The 21,416-nt window shown below is 36.3% G+C and overlaps 1 protein-coding gene across 1 annotated transcript; it reads right to left on the minus strand.

Moving 5' to 3' along the window:
* Positions 1–18,457: 18,457 nt before the first annotated feature.
* Positions 18,458–19,914, minus strand: LOC147405912 (uncharacterized). The gene is made up of 2 exons (XM_086432455.1): positions 19,580–19,914; positions 18,458–18,791 (listed from the first exon to the last, which is right to left on the minus strand). The coding sequence occupies exons 1-2, from the start codon at positions 19,912–19,914 to the stop codon at positions 18,458–18,460; spliced, it is 669 nt and encodes a 222-aa protein (XP_086288581.1).
* Between the last annotated feature and the right edge of the window lie 1,502 nt (positions 19,915–21,416).

The raw sequence follows: 21,416 nt of genomic DNA on the forward strand, positions 1-21,416 counted from the left end.
GCCCCCTGATATTTATTAAAAGACCCCTCCATCTGGGGGCCTAAAGAATTAAAATATAATTAAGGGGGGTTCTTCAAAAATTAAAAATATATTCTTTCATTATATGTAAGAATTCAAACCCTAATCTAAAGAAACCTAATCAATCAAATAAGACTTAAGTCAAAACCCTAATTCACCTTATCTAAAAGGAGACCTAGTCAAACCCTAATTATTCTAAAAAAATCTATAAATAGGAGTCTCCACAACTTAATTTCGCAGGTCAAAATAAATCTTAGGAAAAGTAGGTCAAAAAGTCTCCCTAGCCTTCCCCAAACCCTAATTTTGGAGCCTTAACCCCCTACCTATCATCCAAACCTTAGTTTTTCTAAAAAAAAACTCCTAGAAACCTTTCTAAAACATCTAGAAACCCTTCAAAAAATATAGAAAATACTCAGATCTAGAAGAAAGATACTTCAACTTGGAGATCAGAAACAGATCTAGTGACGGAGGAATAACAAGGAAACTCATACAAGGACACTCTCGCCAGTACTGAGGGAACCGTCGTAATCCGCCAGGTAATTATTTTTATTTCTTTTTTTTATATTAATTTTTAGGTTTATTTTGCAATGTAGTATTATTTGGGAAAAAGTATAGATCGACGTTTGCTGGGCAGGGTTGGTGCCTAACATTTTCCAACCCCGTAACGTGCTCCCTGGACCCGTAGTTTCTTTTTTGTAGATTAGTGCTATTCATTTGTTTAGAGTCATGATTAGGTTCCTAGACCAGAATAACTAGGTGGTGACTCCCAAACCCAAAAAAATGGATCTATAACCCACGGATCGAGGGCGCTTTCACATTGGTCTTTGAAGATCAGGAGAAAACTTCTTTTATGATAGACCAATGGTTGTTTTGTTACCTAGTTATGCCCTCTAAGTTGAAAAATGCAAGAGCCACGTACTAAAGATTTGTGACAAAAATGTTCGAAGATATGATCGAAGAAATGATGGAAGTTTATATTGATCATATACTCGTCAAAAGAAAAAGTGCAAGAAATCATCTAGGCCACCGCAAAAGGAAATTCACAAGGTTCAAAGAATATAGAATGAGGTTAAATCCAAAGAAGTATACCTTCGGGGTCTCTTCAGGAAAATTCCTCGGATACATGGTCATGAGAAGAGGGATAAAGGTGAATCCAAAACATATTAGAGCCTTGATAGATATGCCAAACTTGACCATAGTCAAGAAAGTACAAACTTTGACAAAAAGAATCGTCGCATTAAATAGATTCATCTCCTGAGTCTTAGATAGATGCAAACCATTGTTCAGATTGCTAAAGAAAGGGAAAAAGTTTGAATGGATAGAGGAATGCGAGCAAACTTTTCAGAATTTGAAAAAGTACTTGGGGGAACTACCAATTCTTAGTACACCAAAAGATGGGGAAGAACTAAAAATCTACCTAACTATTATTCCACTCTCGATAAGCTCAATGCTCTTTAAAATTGATTTGGGCTAGCATTAGTATATTTAGCACAAAACCTGATGCCCTCTTTCCAATAACACTGCGTCCGAGTAATTGTGGATTACCCACTCAGGGAAATGTTGTAGAGGGTGGAAAAATCGAGAAGAATGGGGAAATTGGTAGTTATGCTCGGGGAATATGATTTATTGTTTGAAGTTTACATGACAATAAAAAAACAATTTCTGGCCAACTTTTTGGAAAACTTACGTACTGACTATCTGATTTGGAAATAAGATGAAGACGGCTTAAAGGTAGTCAATGATGAAGAAGAAACTTGGAGGACAAAAGCAGGGTGGAGGTTGTTTGTAGACGAGTCCTCCAATTATATTGGTGCAAGAACCAACATAGTCCTCGTAACTTCGAGCAATAACAGATTGGAGAAAATGGTGAAATTGGGATTCAAGACTATAAACAACAAAGTTGAATATGAGTCCATTATGAATGGGCTGAGAATGGCGAAGGAACTCAGCATAAACAAGTTAACATTATTTATCGACTCGCAGTTAGTAGCTAGCCAATGCAATAGGCGAAGGATGAATGGATGGCTCAATACCTTGACCTATTAAGAACCGAACTCGAAAGTTTTAGCAATGTACGAAAGAGAATATTGAGAGATGAAAATTGATATGCCGATTCACTAATACACGTAGCTTCTATTCTTGGATAATTAGAGGTAAGAGAAGTGCCAATAGAATATCAACAGAGGTCAATAATTGACGATCGAAAGATAGAATACATGCAGGTGGACATGGCGCATTCATGGATGGACAGGATTATCAAGTACTTGGAGGAAGGGAAATTGTCAGGAGACAAGAAAAAGTAAGAAGCCTTTTTTATAGAGCACCGAAGTACACAATGGTCGAAAAGGAGTTGTACAGAATATCCAATGGAAGGCCACTCTTAAAATGTCTCAATACAGAAGAAGTTGAGCTCTTCATGGTAGAAATACACAAAAAAATTAGTGGGAATCACTCTGGAAAATAGTCATTAGCTTACAAAATAATCACGCAGGGGTATTATTAGGCGATGATGCAATAAGATAGTTATGTGTGATCAATGTCAAAACACACACTTGGACGATATGGTAACTACCAAGAGAGCTCCACCCAATGACGATGCCATGGCCATTCACAATATGGGGAATGGATGTGATAGGCTTTATGCCATGAGGATCAGAAAGAAGGGTATTTATACAAGTAGCGACAGATTATTTCACAAAGTGGATTGAAGCGGTACCATTAGCTCGGGTAAGAGAAAGAGATCATCAAATTTATATAAGAGCATATCATCACTGGATTCGATATCCTGTATGCGCTCATCTCGGATAACAACACACAATTCAAAGGGAAATAGGTATAGACCTACTGTGAAAAAATAGGATTAGATCTCTACAATCATTACCAAGATACCCCCAAGGAAAAGGATAAGTAGGATATCAAATCAAACTATATTGGAGAATTTGAAGAAATGACTAGCAGAGCACAAAGGAAAATGGGTGGACGAGCTCTATAGCATTTTGTGGGCTTATAGAACAACCCTGAGGAAAGGAACATGATTCACACCATTTACATTGGCATATGGCTTGGAAGCAATTATCCCAACCAAGATACAAGTACTAATGAAAAAAAAAAACAGATCACCCAAACAATAACCATTGAGGAGTTGTTGACTCAGAACCTCGATTGGATGAAAGAGCGAGCATTTGAATGGTTGGGGCGATATCAACAACAATTGAAGAAAGCATATGATCAAAAAGTAGGGGGAAAGACCTTCAAACCACAAGATATGGTATTAAGGAAAGTATTTCAAAACACGTGAGAGATTAACATCAGGAAACTTGGAGCAAACTGGGAAGGATCTTACATAGTGCTAAAGCTCGAAAAAGTAGGAACTTACTACTTACAAATGATGTTGGGAGAAATGATCTCTTCACCTTGGACTGTATTTAATTTGAAAAAATATTATCAATAAAGATTGATCCTACTATTATCACTATACTTTTCATTGTTTTTCAGTTAAGACCCAACCATAAGGGGATTGAACCAAGGAAGCCTTGGCTCGTACAAAGAGCTGGGCCTGGCCATAAGGGGGTTGGATTATGGAAACCCTAGCTCGTAAAGGGAGTTAGGCTCAACCATAAGGGGGTCAGACCACAGAAGCCATGACTCGTAAAGGGAGCCAGGCCCAGTCATAAGGGGGTCAAACTACAGAAACCCTGGCTAGTAAAGGGAATTGGACCCAACCATAAAGGGGTTGGACCACGGAAGCCCTGATTTGCAAAGGGATCCAAATCCAACCATAAGGGTGTCGAACTATGGAAGTCCTAATTTGGAAAGAGAACTAGGCCCAGCCATAAGGGGGTCGAAAACTAAATCCTGACTAACGAAGGGAGTTTGGTTTGGCCATAAGGGGTTGGACTACAGAAGTCCTAATTCATAAAGGGAACCAAGCTTGGCCATAAAGGAGTCGGAAAACTAAATCTTGGCTTAAGGGAGCCAAGCTTGATTGGTAACATAAATTGAATAAATGTTAAATCTTAATTGGAAATATATATACTCGAAAATCAAAATTTCATTTCATTAAAGAGTAGTAGTTACAATGGAATACAATAAGTAAAAAAGAAGAAAAAACAAACAAAAAAACCTAGGCTACAGGGGTTGGGGAGTCGCTGCTATCTTGAATTGGCATGTCCATTGTGACCTCATCATTCTTCGGAGTAATATGGTCAGCATAAAGAATGCACTCAACATAGCTGCATTTAAAACCACCATGGAAGGGGGTCTCTTGAGTTATAGCTTGGATGAGAAGGAGAGAGGCCTTATTAGCAATGGCATTCTCGACTTTGACAAGCTGAGGTTTAAATTAAGTTCAAAGCCTTCTCCAACTAAGCATCTGAAACATCAACCTCCTTTTGGATGGTAGCAACGTAATCAGCCAAAGCTTTTTCTTTCTTCTATTTCTTTTCAACAACATTCTCCGCCAACATGGATTGTGTCAGAGTCTCATTCTTGTTTTAAAATATAAGCTTCCTTGACAACCTCCTCAGCCTGAAGCTGTTGACTCAAGGTCTCGGACTTGGAAGTCTTGAAGTCAGTCTTTGACTATTTCAGTTGAACCCGAAAGTTGTTTTTTTCCATCAGCAGCTTAAGGATGGCTGCCTCAATTTTTTTTCTTCTCCAAAACAGCATTGTCTCGAGATTGCCTGAGCTTGGCGAGTCCATGTTGTAGCTACAAAAAGAAAGAAAATAAGAAATTAGTAATTGATTGGAGAAATAAAAAATAGATAAATAATGAGAAAATAAAAAGAGCTTAGCACCACCAGAATTTGGAAAACATCATTAATAAACCTCGAAGGGTTATCAAAGCAACTTAGGCTTGTGATGGCCAGATCCCTTGGGAAGCAAATGGCCTCCGTTATCACCTTTTCCACTCAAGAGTTGTTGAAGACGGCATGTTGGTCGGTGACTTGGAGGTTACTGACCCTCGAGATCATTGACCAAGGGATTCTAGAGAGGTTATAACCTTTAAACCCGACTTATCGTTGGAAGATGGGGAAGCAGTAAAAAGGGAAGGACGGGTTGAAGTCCCTTCCTTTTCCTTAGGAGGAGTCGCCTTCGTAGGGACGAATGGGGTTGAACCATGCTTCCGTAGCTACTTATAGGGCTATAAGATGTCTCTTCAACAATAGCAGTTGCAGCGACATTAGTAAGAGAAGGGGCCAAACACATCTTCTGGACATCTGATTCGGTGTTAGAGTCATCAACAAGAGTGTGTGATTTGATGAAGACCATGTCATTGAGTTCTTCTTTTCCTTGCGAAATCTCTAAAGAGGGCCTGGAAAGCTTATTCTTATCGCCTCGTCTTCCTCGTCAACATCGGCAGAAAGAAAGTAAGTGACCCTGTTGTAAAGGGCATGGAAGGTAAGAAGATTGGCGATGACAACCGAGTCCAGGACTCTCTTGTCCTTGCTCGAATCTGAAAGAATGAAGAAAAGAAATTAGCAGAAAGGCATGAAGTGATAAATCAAAATAACATAGGTTGGAACACTTACCAGTGTGGTTGATGGTGTTGAAGAAGAGAGGAGGACCTTCGTCCCCAACTGCATGCTCCCACTCTTCGACCATTTTAATTGAAAACAGTCGTTATCTGAGTTGGACAAAATGAACAGGGGTGTTTTCCTTCTCCTCTTTGTTAGTTAAAAGAAGCCCTTCCTTCCAGGGCACCTCCTGAGGGTAATGTTAGATCGAATATCTAATAAATCGAGCTTCTTACTCTCATCAAGCCAAGCATTAATTTGCTCGACAGTGTGCATAAGTCAGTATAAGTTATCGCTCATTTGACCTGGAGCCCTCTTATGATAATTCAAGACCCCCAAAATAATTGACTAAGCGAAACTCGGAAGCTAGCTTTAAACTGTCCCTAGAATACCATAGTGGTATCCTGAGGAAAATCTAGTGAGAATGGGGACTCCTCAGTATAGGAAGTCCCAACTTCATCAAGGATACCATAGGCATCCCTAATCGCATCCATGGGAGGGTAAGAAGGGGAATAAGACTTCCCCTTAGTCATGGAAGAAGACAAAGAAGAAAATAGAGAAGAAGAGAACGAAAACCCCCAAGAAAAAAAATGTAATGCCCTTACCTAAAATGGAAGAACGATCGATAAGAAAAGACTTCCTTCAACCTCTTTTGGACTTGGATGGAGGTACAGACAATGAACTAGAGAAAAAATAGGAAGGAAGAGAAGAATTAGAGTAAAATGGATTGTGAAAGATAGAGGAAAGGAAGGAGTTTGAGGGTAGCTATAGACTTAGAGATATCAAGATCCGTGATTTGAAATAAACGAATGAGATGGTGTAGGAGAACACGCAAATAATAAACAACCTCCGCAGTGATTGAACATGATGATCGAGACAGCCAGTATGAACACGCATGCCAAAGAACCAATCAAGTGAGGTCACGTGGTAAATGCAATAAGTGTGTCATTATCGAGTTTCACATGCGGCGCAACCATTAAGTTACCACAATAAATGCCTGTTGTGGCGTCGTTCAGATTCCTAAGGGTGAATTGGCATAACAATTAAAACACACTAACAAAAGGGAGGGCGCCGTGCCATAAATGATTAAATTGGGTCTCAAGGGATGCGAATTAAATCTGAACCCTTGAGAGGGGGTATTGTGGATAATCATTTTAGTAATAACTCGAGATCACAAAAGTGGCAAGAATACAAATCGAGTCCCACGAACATGAAAAGATGTCGTTAGTATTTGAGTTCGAGAATTCTAATTTGACGAGTCCAAGAGATATAAAGAGATAGGTCCCAGGTTAGAACATAGAATTAGAGAAGTGGAACATATAATCCAACCCCGAAATATATGGGATTAATAGAACATAAAACTAGGGATTTTCCTAGATTTAAGGAAGTCGTTATTAAATATAGTTTAGTGAATTTAGACCTAAAAAAGGAGGAAATACATTCCAACTAATACATCGAATTTTACGAAAGATGATATCATAGATAATTCAAAATGATCATGAAAAGACCTCTATAAATAAGAGGAGAATAACAATACAAAATGTATGTTTTTATGGGATAAAGGAGAAACTCGACACATTTTTATACTTATTTTTTATTAGATTGTCAGAGAAGTTGTGTTGCAGGCACACCCCAACGCTAAGGAAATTTAAAATCAAGATAGGTGTCGCAGATCTTGAGGTAGTTCAAGAAATTGCATCTACAATGGATAATATGCAAGTTACTATAGTTTTGATATAAATGTTTTTGTAAATTCACGTGTGTTAATGTTGACGACATTGAATAAGTTAAATTGTGTCCGCGTTTTATTTTAAAAATATGCCACTGCATCCATAATTTTTAGAAAGGAAAAATATTTTGAAACATCTCATTTTTGTAAACATTCAAACGTTTTATTTTTAGCTCAATTTAAGCTCTCATCCCTAATTTACATGAGAAATTGCAAAGCTTTACATAATATGAATTAATTTTGAAAAGAAAGAAAGAATACCTTAAATCATCTATTTAAATCATTATAGAACATTTTTTACTTTAAAAAAAATTAACATATTATTTATAAAATTATTGACTTATTTATAATTTATTATACAAAATATATAAGTTAATGATATTTAAAAAAAAATAAAGATTTACCAAACTATTTTTAAAAGTAATAAATTTTTAAAAGAGATAGCTCATTTTAACTTCAATCCATAATTATTGACTTATTTATAATTTATTATACAAAATATATAAGTTAATGATATTTAAAAAAAAATAAAGATTTACCAAACTATCTCTAAAAGTAATAAATTTTTAAAAGAGATAACCCATTTTTACTTCAATACATAATTTATATGAAAAATTGAAAAGCTTTACTTATCGTACCTTAATTTTGAAAACAAAAAAAGAAAAAAGGAATACCTTAAATCATTTATTAATAATATAAAAAGAAATCATAAAATAAATCGATTCTAAACAAAAGGAAATCGAAAACCCTACGTGAGGGACTGGAGAGGAAAACATACGGAGGAGGTCAAGAGCATGTCATCGGTTTAAAAACAATGAATCTTCAAGAGAAGACTGAAGTCACGGGGATATGTAATCAATTCCAACTAAGTATTTTAAAGAATAGGGGATTTTAAAAATAAACCCTTTTTAATTTTAATTCTTCTTTTGATGGTTTTGATTTGATTGATTGAAGAAGGAGGACAAGCCAGACAGTGCGGGGCTGTTCGTTTGGGCTTTTGAAGTCTGCTTTTTCTACTTTTTTTGACTTTTAAGCATATAAAGCCGGATCATCTATGTTCGTTTCACACTAACAAATTTTTTAAAAAGCCAAAAAAGGGCTCTTTTTCAGAGATGTCCCGTGCACGCTTCTTGCTGAGGCTCTTATGCGAAGCCATTTACCGAAAAACGGTTCAATTACAATTACCTAAGGCGTCGATTGATTGCGCTTGTAAACGCAGATTCACGGGCGTTTGCGTAAAAAAGCTGAGATTTGCAATAATTCGTGTGTCTGATAGCGCTTCAAAAATTTGCGTTTTGAATTTGAAAACGCAGTTTTAAAACGCTGAAGTGAAATGACGAAATTACCCTTCGTCATATATCCTATTTCCACGCACAGTCCGCGATATAAACTTATATCGTCTTCTTCATCTTTATCACTCTCTCTCTCTCTCTCATCGATTTCAACAGTATCAGTGACCCACCTCGACGTCGACGACGACCATCATTCCGATCGAAACCCATCGACGACGGTGACGTGCTAATCGTTAAATCAAAACCCATTGAAGACGACTGTAAACAGCAAGCTTTCGAAACCCATCGACGCCATTGAAGACAACGATTTGAAGTCCGATCCAACGCAATCTCTCCGTTTGCCCTTTTTTCCATTGACGCCATTGACGACTGTGAGCATTCTCTCTCTCTCTCTCTCCCTCTCTCATCGATTTCAATTATCATGACTAATTTTTGACTAAATTTCATATTGAATGTTGGATTTACAGCAAAAATGTTTTTGTTAGGGTTATTTATAATTGCTAATTTCTTGGTAGATTTCTGTTAGGGTTATTTCAAATTTCTCTTTGATTTTTTTGGAATATTATTGTCTCTTTTATATTCAATAAATATATTTATTTTTTGTGATAAATTTTGAAGGGGTTTCAGGCATTCTTGTTATGTAATTTATAGACATTTTCGTTATTTTTTAGTTTCTTCTGGATCAGATTAGTGACACCAGTTGATTTTACTGATTTCTAGTCCAGAACATCTAATTAGGGTTTATTGATTGGATGGTTTAGTTTATAGTTAGTAATTTAGGGCAAAGATTTGGAAATGGGTTCATTATTCGGAATTTATGATTATAGTCTGTTTAAAAATTGGGGGGAAAAAGGAGGAGTGAAAAAAAGCATATCTTTCTTGTAATTAGATAGTACCAAATGTTGTCTAGATAATGCCTTACTCTTGAATGCAAGGGGCTGTTCATTTTGGATCAAAATAGCCTCTATTAATTTGCTAGATGCAATGTTTGCAATCCTTTGTGGATCAACAACAACTCCATCCTGTGATATGAGATGGCCTAGGTATTCTATCTTGGTTTGGCTGCATATGCATTTAGAAAGCTTCACTTATAACTCGTGGTCATGATGTACTTCTAATGTAGCTTGAACATCACAAGCACGAGTTTTCGTAAATAAATGTTTTCAAACCAACAATATACCCCCTTACTTGGTACTGTATCATCAACTAATGAAAAATTATTTAATTTTTCTTTTCAAAATCAATCATCTTCAACAACTTAAATAAAAGGTAGGCTTATGCTCAATGTATAGAGCATGTGAAATCAAGACTGAGCCATCGGGAGAAAATGCACACACTATTTATTAGGCATTTAAAATACTAGACTGCCCATTTGACAAATTATCCTCTTATTGGCCATGTAGATGGTGTCATCCTTCCCTACTAAATTGCAGCAATTTTAAATTACAAACAGTTGAAAAGAAAAAAGAAAGAAAGAAAGAAATATGCTTCTCTTTACCACATGGAAGAGTCCAAGTGGGCTGAAACTCATAGAATAGCTAAGTTGGGTCTCAGGATCTCTAAGGGCATGCACATTAATTTCCATATGTGAAGAAAACCCTGCCACATGGAAAACACCATACAAACCTGTTCCATTATTGAATTTGGGAATTGGAATCAATGTTTCCAGAGGTGGTGGAGGCTTACACCTCAAAGTTTGCCTCTGGGCGAGGCTCTTATAAAATATTTTGAGGCTTTAAGGAAAGCCCCCCCTCCCCAATCACACCTTACTCAAAGAGGAGTTGAAAAGGTTTACGCCTTAGGGGATATTCACACATTTTTGGCACCTTTCATCTAAGGAATGACGTATTGCATTTCTTCATCTTTTTCCCCTATATTTTTGTAGTATCATTAATAGTCTTTATATCTATAAAATTATTCTTGTTATGAGATTCAATTTATATATAGTCTCCAGCTCTTTTTCAACTAGTTTTTTTTTCTTCCTCGTTGCTATCTTTCTCTTTATTGAACTCATGCCTCTACTACTCCTTATAGTATTAGGTGATGTTATGTTTTTTTAGTTAGAGTGGTTATAAAGTATGAAACTAAGGATATGATATAATTTTATTTGATTTTGATGAATTTGGAATTTTGGATTTTAAACTTCAAATCATAACTTTGTCACTATAATAAGAACCTGCCAAATGGAGAGATTAAATCAATGAGATATGCACTTCTCACAACCAGCTGGAAGAATGGTTAACGCATGATCTCCACCATTATCAAGGAATATCATGAAAGTCAGTCATTTCATCGAACATATAGATGGTAGACGCAGAGGGGAAATGAGAGAAAATCTGACTTAAACAAATGGGGTAATCTCATATTGGAAATCTAGAATATAACGAACGCATTAACAGAAACAAATATTTTGGCATATTGGTTTGGCTACATATCCTTTCCACTAATCTGTCATCGCATCTCACACATCCATCAAAATATGAAATTAACCAAAATACAAGTTAATAATTAACCAAATAAAAAAATCAATACCTTAAATATGAACTCTTCAAAATTATAAACAATCAATCAACTAAACAAGATCCAAGAACTCCCAAACTTGATTCCTAAATTAACTTATCAAAAAAAAAAAAACTAAAATTACATCACACACAAAACTCTTCAAAATCAGAATAGAAAAAAATTTAATTAAACAAATAACCACCAAACAAAATGGGAAATAAAACTCTATATCTGAATCCCAAGTTGCAATCCTAAATAAAACCCTTCAAAATACTCATTCAGCACTAAACCCCAACATAAAATTCCGAGACATAAAAAATTGATACCTTAATTGGTTGTTAATGGCGGAGAGCAAGGGACGAGATCTGTCTTCTGTTGTTAGGGCTTTTCGTTTGGTTAGTTATGAGGAAAAGATGAGAGAGGCGAGCTGCGACAGTCGATCGACGAACTTCCAGGAGATGAAGATGAGAAACGTAAATCGTTTCTCGATTTCTTATAACATGAGGAAAAGATAAGAGAGGGGAGAAGGGATCTTGACTGCCGATCGTTTGGGCGAGGCTTTTGCAGTAGATGAAGATGAGAGAGGCGAGAAGGTTGCCGCAATCGATCGATTTAGGTTATATTTTGATTGAAAATTCAATTAAAAGTGGAGAGCATAGCTGAGCCAGGCGAAACAAATAGATATAAATGGTTGAAAAAAAAAGAAAGGAAAAGGGAATACTTTTTAAGTATGGTCTGATCCCAATATGTATGATGGAATCAATTTGCTTCCTACTTCAGGCATTTGATCTCCTGTCTCAATTAAGAGGGGTCATGAAAAGAACAGGTTCCAAATCACGATCAATTCCTTTTTCAAATCTTGCTGCAGCTGCACGGGCCCTGCCCGCATGCCACAAATGACCCACGAATAGGAAGAATCCTAGAACAAAATGAGAGGTAGCTAACCAACTTCTAGGAGAAACATGATTTGCTTTATAAAAAGAAGATATCAATGAACTTCTATGAAATGGTTTCACGGGATTCAGCCAATTGTCTCGATCGTGGGATATCATTGAGAAATAGGAATCAGTGTTATCAAAGGATTTCCTGCGATTCTTTCTAGTATGGAATGAGTCAATCATCCACTTTGGTATCTTATTGAACAAAAATGGTGATATTGTTCCTCCATTGATCAAGAATTTCGATTTTTTGGAAGTATCATGATCATCCAATAAGAAGGGTTTCAATTTCTTCAAATGAACGATTTGAACACCTATTGATTCTAACAACTGATTGCAGAGTTGATCATTCGGACCTTTCAATTCATAGATGCGGATCTCGGACCTATGAATGGGGATATTCCCGATACTCACAAAGAAAAAAGGAAGTGACTTAGACAAAAAGAGAAGTGACTTGGACAAAAAGAGAAGTGACTTGGACAAAATGCCCTCCACTTTTAATTGAATTTTCAATCAAAATATAACCTAAATCGATCGATTGCGGCAACCTTCTCGCCTCTCTCATCTTCATCTACTGCAAAAGCCTCGCCCAAACGATCGGCAGTCAAGATCCCTTCTCCCCTCTCTTATCTTTTCCTCATGTTATAAGAAATCGAGAAACGATTTACGTTTCTCATCTTCATCTCCTGGAAGTTCGTCGATCGACTGTCGCAGCTCGCCTCTCTCATCTTTTCCTCATAACTAACCAAACGAAAAGCCCTAACAACAGAAGACAGATCTCGTCCCTTGCTCTCCGCCATTAACAACCAATTAAGGTATCAATTTTTTATGTCTCGGAATTTTATGTTGGGGTTTAGTGCTGAATGAGTATTTTGAAGGGTTTTATTTAGGATTGCAACTTGGGATTCAGATATAGAGTTTTATTTCCCATTTTGTTTGGTGGTTATTTGTTTAATTAAATTTTTTTCTATTCTGATTTTGAAGAGTTTTGTGTGTGATGTAATTTTAGTTTTTTTTTTTTTGATAAGTTAATTTAGGAATCAAGTTTGGGAGTTCTTGGATCTTGTTTAGTTGATTGATTGTTTATAATTTTGAAGAGTTCATATTTAAGGTATTGATTTTTTTATTTGGTTAATTATTAACTTGTATTTTGGTTAATTTCATATTTTGATGGATGTGTGAGATGCGATGACAGATTAGTGGAAAGGATATGTAGCCAAACCAATATGCCAAAATATTTGTTTCTGTTAATGCGTTCGTTATATTCTAGATTTCCAATATGAGATTACCCCATTTGTTTAAGTCAGATTTTCTCTCATTTCCCCTCTGCGTCTACCATCTATATGTTCGATGAAATGACTGACTTTCATGATATTCCTTGATAATGGTGGAGATCATGCGTTAACCATTCTTCCAGCTGGTTGTGAGAAGTGCATATCTCATTGATTTAATCTTTCCATTTGGCAGGTTCTTATTATAGTGACAAAGTTATGATTTGAAGTTTAAAATCCAAAATTCCAAATTCATCAAAATCAAATAAAATTATATCATATCCTTAGTTTCATACTTTATAACCACTCTAACTAAAAAAACATAACATCACCTAATACTATAAGGAGTAGTAGAGGCATGAGTTCAATAAAGAGAAAGATAGCAACGAGGAAGAAAAAAAAACTAGTTGAAAAAGAGCTGGAGACTATATATAAATTGAATCTCATAACAAGAATAATTTTATAGATATAAAGACTATTAATGATACTACAAAAATATAGGGGAAAAAGAGGAAGAAATGCAATACGTCATTCCTTAGATGAAAGGTGCCAAAAATGTGTGAATATCCCCTAAGGCGTAAACCTTTTCAACTCCTCTTTGAGTAAGGTGTGATTGGGGAGGGGGGGCTTTCCTTAAAGCCTCAAAATATTTTATAAGAGCCTCGCCCAGAGGCGAACTTTGAGGTGTAAGCCTCCACCACCTCTGGAAACATTGATTCCAATTCCCAAATTCAATAATGGAACAGGTTTGTAGGGTGTTTTCCATGTGGCATGGTTTTCTTCACATATGGAAATTAATGTGCATGCCCTTGGAGATTCTTAGACCCAACTTAGCTATTCTATGAGTTTCAGCCCACTTGGACTCTTCCATGTGGTAAAGAGATGCATATTTCTTTCTTTCTTTCTTTTTTCTTTTCAACTGTTTGTAATTTAAAATTGCTGCAATTTAGTAGGGAAGGATTATCATATGGTAGGATATAGGAATGACCTAGCAATGACACCATCTACATGGCCAATAAGAGGATAATCTATCAAATGGGCAGTCTAGTATTTTAAATGCCTAATAAATAGTGTGTACATTTTCTCCCGATGGCTCAGTCTTGATTTCACATGCTCTATACATTGAGCATAAGCCTACCTTTTATTTAATTTTCTGATGGATGTCTCCCATGCATTTATTCTTCATATATGCTTATGTAGATTACTTCTTTTCTTTTGGTGTCCAAACTTATTAAAGTGGGCACCTAATTTTTTCTCCAGTTTGAATTTGCTGGAATTATTTGAATGCTAGAGTACCTAGAGCCTTACTTCCAGGGGCACGAAGTTCTCGTCTGAGAGATCGCCAAAGGGAAGAAAGAGAGCTACTAGTAAAGAAAGCGTTCATAAATGATATGTTGAATGAAAACAATATATTGTTAGTTCTCTTTGGAAGAAGACAATCAACTTTCTATGCAGTGTTATGGGACCCTGAGTCATTACCTTCCCCATGTAAAGATTTTCAATCATTTCCTTCTGCTTCTGTAGATGCATCTTATTTATTGGTTGATGGAGGGGATTTGGGAATGTGACTGAAAAGAAAACACCCCGTGTAAATATTTTGTAATACGTAGTTATATTTCTATTTTTCAATTATTTATTTATGTCAACATTATTTATATAATAAATATTAAGATTTTTGCAGTTAATGTGATATTATTCTAATTTTGATTAAGAATATAGTTGCTTTGGTTGTTTGGCTCTCTTATACCTATGTATAATGCTTTTCTGTTTCTTACCAAAACCCATCATCTTCAACCTCCCTAAAAACCCTATCTCGTTCTTGAGATTTTGTTATTGAATGAACATTAAATTTAAGGGTGAAGGGTAAAAATGTTATCATATTTGACGATTAATCAACAAATATCTTATTGATTCGCTGATTCACCAATTTAATCGGGTAGTCCCTTATTCAAAGAATATTTTGAATTTTTAGAAAAAAAATGGAGAATTTTGTGCCTAGTTCTTATGAGTATGTCCGAATGAATGAGTGTATTGCATGTGTTGTATGTGTATGTTTTCTTTTGATAAGTTGTGTTACCTGTTTATAATAGAAATGAAAACGAAAATGTCTTACATGGGATTGTCAACATGGCTCAAGTTTTGTGACTTGATGAGCTGAAGTATCTCTGGCCAATTATGAAAACCATTGCCATTAGTTCATCACTCTATTAAACTTACAGAACTCAATCATATCTCTCAAACTATTGCAAAAGTAAAATGCCATTCTTTGTTTTTTATAAGTGAAATCCATAATCAAGAAAGATGGAGTTGTTATTCTATTTTTTTTTCTTTTTTTTTTTTAGTGTTTGGCATGCTCATTGGCTTTTGGAATCCATTAGGATGGACTTTGCTTGAGAGGTATTGTTAATAGTGCACTTATTCACTCATAATCATATGTAAATTTTCAGTACTATCTCATTAGTCCATGGTAACCTCATAGTGCATGCACACTTTTGAGTATTTGCAATTTTATCATACTTTGTATGTTCTATGGGTTTGAATGCAACCTTAGTTTAAACATGTCCATTATGTGGATGTTAGATTATGTATTATGCAGGTATTTTATTTATCAGGAAAATTTCATATGTCCATTTTTAAGAGGAGTTGTTGTCGAAATTTCGATAAAATCATAAAATTTATACATTTTTTTAAATTGAAAATAATTATTTTGATAATTTTTTAATAAAATTTATTATATATATTAGTGCAATTATATATTTATTGTATTCTGGTCATTTTTGGTGTATTCTACGTGCATTATCAACATTAAGGGTATTCTGGTCATTTTACCAGAATCCAGCAATAAAAAGCTGTAAAACGAACAGGTTTTTCTAGCTTTTGTGCTTCTGTAACGAACAAACTTTTGCTAAATATGGATTTTTAGGCTCTTGGCTTCTGCTTCTTCCAAAAGCCAACTTCTGGAGCTGGAGCTGGCTTCTGTAAAGAACAGACCCTACGACTCTGTGAGAGAGGGTCTCTAGCTACCTCTCCAAATCGAGACTTCTCCTCCGAATCCCGATCCAACTTTCAGGTTCAAACCCTAATCTCTCTCTCTCTCTCTCTCTCTCTCTGAGTGTTGAGATAGAAACCATGGATTGAAGAGTCTCATTGATCTCCTTTTAGTAAGCCTTTGTTTTTTTTTTCTTCATAAATAACAGAGATTCGGCTGTGCGAATCTCCATTGTTTTTTTTTTTTTTTTGGCAGAGATTCTGTCGTGCGAATCTCTGTTTTTTTGAAGAGCTATAAGTTGATTTTGAACAAAACTGAGTACAATTATTGCTGCGATTCAATTATTTTTTGTTGTTTTTTATCCGAAACAAAACAAAATTTTAAAGCATGCTTTAATATTTCATTATGTAGAATTGTCCATGGGTTCAGAAGGTCTAAATCTTGAGGAGAGATTGAAATCTCATATTGTTCAGCTCCAAACCGAATCAGGAATCCTTGATAGGATTGTCTACAAGGGCAAGAACCAGCACCGACGGTGCTTGTATTTCCAATACCTCTTGAAGGTTGTCATTTTTCTTCCTTACCGGCTTTAGTTTGAATGTTTGTTTTGCTTCATGGGGTCTTCATAGATCACGGTTCTTTATTTATTAGATTTTTTTTTTTTTTAGCCTATTAGATTTTGTTTGAAATCGAGGTATCCAAACCTCTTGGAGTCTATTCACATCACTTTTCTTTAGATCTTATTTTAAAAGGTCAAAACTTGTCATATTAGGTACCCTTAAACCTAATTACAATAATCTAATTGCAAACTTTATTGTATTTACAATTGAGATTTTTGAAGACTTATTTATTTATTTTTTATAATTTTTCTTTCTTTGTTGTCACCATCTAATTAGCCTTTTTACTACCTTTCCTAAAGTAGAACACACCTAGAATCGATAACACATAGTTTGTTATCATTGCTTTCCATTATAAATATATAGTTCTAGCAAATTGTATTATTTTTTCTATTGTCTATTTATTTCTAGTAATATTGTTTAAATCACTAGGTGAGAAGGGATGTGAGACTTCTACAATCAGCTCGCTTGGAGGAGATTTTGAACTTCCTCTTTCAAGTTATCAATGGAAAGAATCCGAAACAAATAGTTCATCTTCTCGAGAGGTTACTATTCACTCTTGGTTCTTTATTTATTTTGATACTGACTGATATTCATAGTAAAGTAGTTGGGTCTTATATGCCTGTGGAAGGCCCTTACTACCATCATTATGCAAAATCATTATTTTAATTGGTAAAGGTAAAAGATTTTGTTAAAGAAAAACAATAGAGAAAGTGGCCAAGGCAGCCGCCATACAAGGGAAAAAAAAAAAAGCAAGAACGAGAGCAAACAAAAACAAGATCCTCAAAAGTCACAAATCAAATCCCACTTAAATATAAAGTCTTCAAAAAAAGTTCCTTTGAACTCCTTGAACAATCTGCTCCATAGGAAAATAAGGATCAAAGTCGATAAAATGGCCTCCTATAGGTGGTGCTCCTCCCCTTTGAAAATCGTACAATTTTGCTATAACTAGATTTCCCAAGAAATGGCAAACAAGGCTAGGGACGAACGAATTCTCTTCTTGAGATGAATGCCTGAAAGAAACCAGTTCTGAAACAAAGTTAGAATAGAAGAAGGGAAGTACCAAGGAATTTTAAAGTGCGAAAAAAGAAAATGCAACCACATTCTTTTGGCAAAAGAACAAGGAATGAGAAGGTGATTGGCTGATTCAAAGATGAAATCAAAGAGTTATTAAAAGATTTGACTGAGAACTTCCTATCTTTGGTCAAGTTCAATCCTCTACTGCCCTCCTTTAAAGGGTCGATTTGGATTTAGAAGGCACTCTGGCCCCAAACCGCCTAATAGGGGAAAGCAAAATCCCCACTCCTATTTAAATCATTATAAAACTCTCTCACAGAAAACAACTGATTATTATTAATAATCCAAATTCTTGAATCCTCCCCATCCGTCCCTCCAGTAACATAAACAAGACACTCCAACAAACGAGAAACCTTCAACAACTCCCAATCATTCAACAACCTCTTAAACCCCATGTCCCAAGTGGAGTCTCTAACATCCACCCCGTGAAAACTTGTAATCGGAAGATTTTTTTCCTTGAGATGGCAAACAAAGATGGGAAACTTTCCTTCAAGGGACCCACACCCCATCAATAATCCTCCCAAAATCTGACTTTATCATCTCTCCTAGCCTTAAAAGCCACCCTTTTTTTGAATTGGGGAAGAACCTTAAGAATATCTTTCCAAACACCACAACCATATGGGTTTTTAGCTTCACCTTTCTCCCATCCGAAGGAGTCTTCCCCAAATTTTGCAACTATCACCTTACACCATAATCCTTCATTCTCTACTCCGAATTGCCGTATCCATTTCCCGAACAATGCACCGTTTAAAGACACCAAATTTCTAAACCCAAGACCCCCCAAACTCTTTAAGCGTACACACATTTTCCAACGAACCAAGTGAAGCTTACTCTTCCCTTCCCTGTCATGCCACAAAAAATCTCTAAAGAGTTTATGCATCTTCAACTCCACGCTTCTGGGAATTGAGAACAATGATTGAACCTAAATGGGTATACTGAACAAAACACTTTTGATCAAAGTAAGCTTACCACCCTTGGAAATGTATCTTGCTTGCCATGGGTTCAACCTTCTTGAAATCTTCTCAATCACTGGTTCCCAAATACTTTTACACTTATAAGGGGCTCCCAACAGTAATCCCAAGTAAGATGATGGAAGAGAACCTACTAGGCACCCCAATGATGCTGCAAGAAAATCTACATCCATGACTTAACCCACTGGATACGCTCTAGTCTTACATAAGTTTACTGGTAACCTCATAATAGCTTCAAAGCAACATAATAAACCTCCAAGGAATCTAACTTGATTAATGTCGTCATCCAAAAAGACCAACGTATCATCTACAAACTGCAATTACGTAACTGAGTCCTCCTTCGCAGTAGGACGGAAACCACTAAGTCACCATTATCCACTGCCTTGCCAATCATCCTCCCCAAGGCCTCGGTCACCACAAAAACAAAAAAGGCGAAAGCGGGTCCCCCTGACGCAAGCCTCGAGAACTCTTGAAGAAACATTCTAGGGAACTACTAACTAGGATGGAAAAAAAAGAATTCACATTTCATAACCCAATAAATCCATCTATGCCCAAAACCCATACGTTCCAGCAAATATCGCAATCATCCCCATCTAATGTGTTTATAAGCCTTTTCCAAATCTATCTTACATACAACACCCGATACCTTAGATTTGAACCTTGAATCTAAGCACTTGTTAGCAATAAGAACCCTATCGATGATCTGTCTCCCCCTCAAAAAGGCCCCATGGTTAAGACCAATGATCCCATTCATCACCACTTTCATTCTCTTAGCCAACATCTTAGAAATGATTTTATAGGTGGCACCGACCAAGTTTATAGGTCTAAGATCCGCAATGTCTTCCAGCCTAACCTTCTTTGGCACAATAACAACAAAAGAACAATTAGACCCCATATCCAACACACCATTCTCAAAGAAGTCATTCACTACTGCCATCAACTCCTCTCTAATAGTATCCCAACAAGTTTTGAAGAACCATAGAAGTGAACCCATCAGGCCCAGACCCTTTATCCGAACACAAATTAGAAAGAGTTGCAAAAACTTCCTCTTCTGCGAATGGCCTCTCTAACCACCCCTTTGAGTATCGGAGATACAATCAAAATGAAACCCATTGAGCTTGGGCCACACTTTGTGAGATTCCGAGTATAATCCAATGTAGAATTTTACTACGCCCTGCTTAACTTCCTTTTCCCTTTCAATCCAATTCCCCTCAATCTTGATTTTAGTAATGAGGTTGGATCTTCTATGCACGTTAGCCATAGGATGAAAAAAATTGGTATTCCCATCCCCCCTCTTTCAACCACCTTATCCTCGACTTTTAACACCAGCATACTTCTTCTTCCATATTCACCCTCTGCTTATACTCTTCATGAAGGGACCCCCTTTTAGCCTTACCCCCGGGAGAGAGACGACCTCCTTCCTCCCATCTATCTAACTCTTCAATCTTTGACAAAATTTCTTTCTTTTTCACCTCCACCCACCCAAACACTCTCTATTCCATGCCTTGAGCTTTTCTTTGATGTCCTTCAACTTCAATCTAAACACCACCCCCAATCTACCAACAAAACTCGAACACCCCCCACCAACTCTCGATAAGATCCTTGAAATTATCATGTAAAAAATACATTTTTGAACCTGAACGAGAAGGGTTGCCTAACCAATGGACTAACCTGAAGAAGAATTAAACAATGGTCAGAAGTCGGGTTTGAAACTGACTCTTGAGTAACATCTGAAAAGAACTCCACCCAACTAGACAACACCAAGAATCTATCAAGCTTTTCTAAGGTGGGTAAATCTTGGTTATTAGACCGCACAACGGCAAATCCACTAGCTCAAAAGACTGGACAAACTCTTGAATTTACGCATCTTTGAAGTAATTCTCGAACCCCCTAACTTTTCAAACGAGAGTTGGATGACATGAAAATCTCCCCAAGGCACCAAGGCTTATCGCAATAAGCGTTAATATCACCTAACTCATCCCAAAATTGATTTCTTACTTGGTTTTTGGTGGGACCATAGACACCTAAAAACACCCACTGAAAATCACTAGACACCAAAGTGCAAAGAATGGATGTTGAAAAGGCTCCAAGTAGAGAATCTTCAACCAACACTTTGCTCTTGTCCCACCTAACAATTATACAGCCTGAAGTCCCAACCACAGGAACACGACACTAACCAATCTTCTTTCACCCCCACAGCTCACGAACCACACTATTGTTGACCACTTCCAGCTTCGACTTTTGAAGAGAAATGATGAGCGGATTAACACTTAGGACTAAAGATTTAACAACTACCCTTTTCTTATCATTTAAACTCCGAACATTTCATGACATAATCTTAAGCGACATTATAACCCAATTTCTTTTGCCCCAGCCCCTTTATAGGGGAAGTCATCCTTTGCTCCTCCACTTCCTTCATGATCGAAAGTTTCTTCTTTCTAACATTTTCTGCATTTACCCCCAACAACAGACACCTCTCTTCCTCCGAAGCTAATG

This window comes from Akebia trifoliata, chromosome 3, assembly GCF_017979445.1.
Source record: "Akebia trifoliata isolate Shusen 1 chromosome 3, ASM1797944v1, whole genome shotgun sequence".
In the NCBI taxonomy this organism is placed as follows: Eukaryota; Viridiplantae; Streptophyta; class Magnoliopsida; order Ranunculales; family Lardizabalaceae; genus Akebia; species Akebia trifoliata.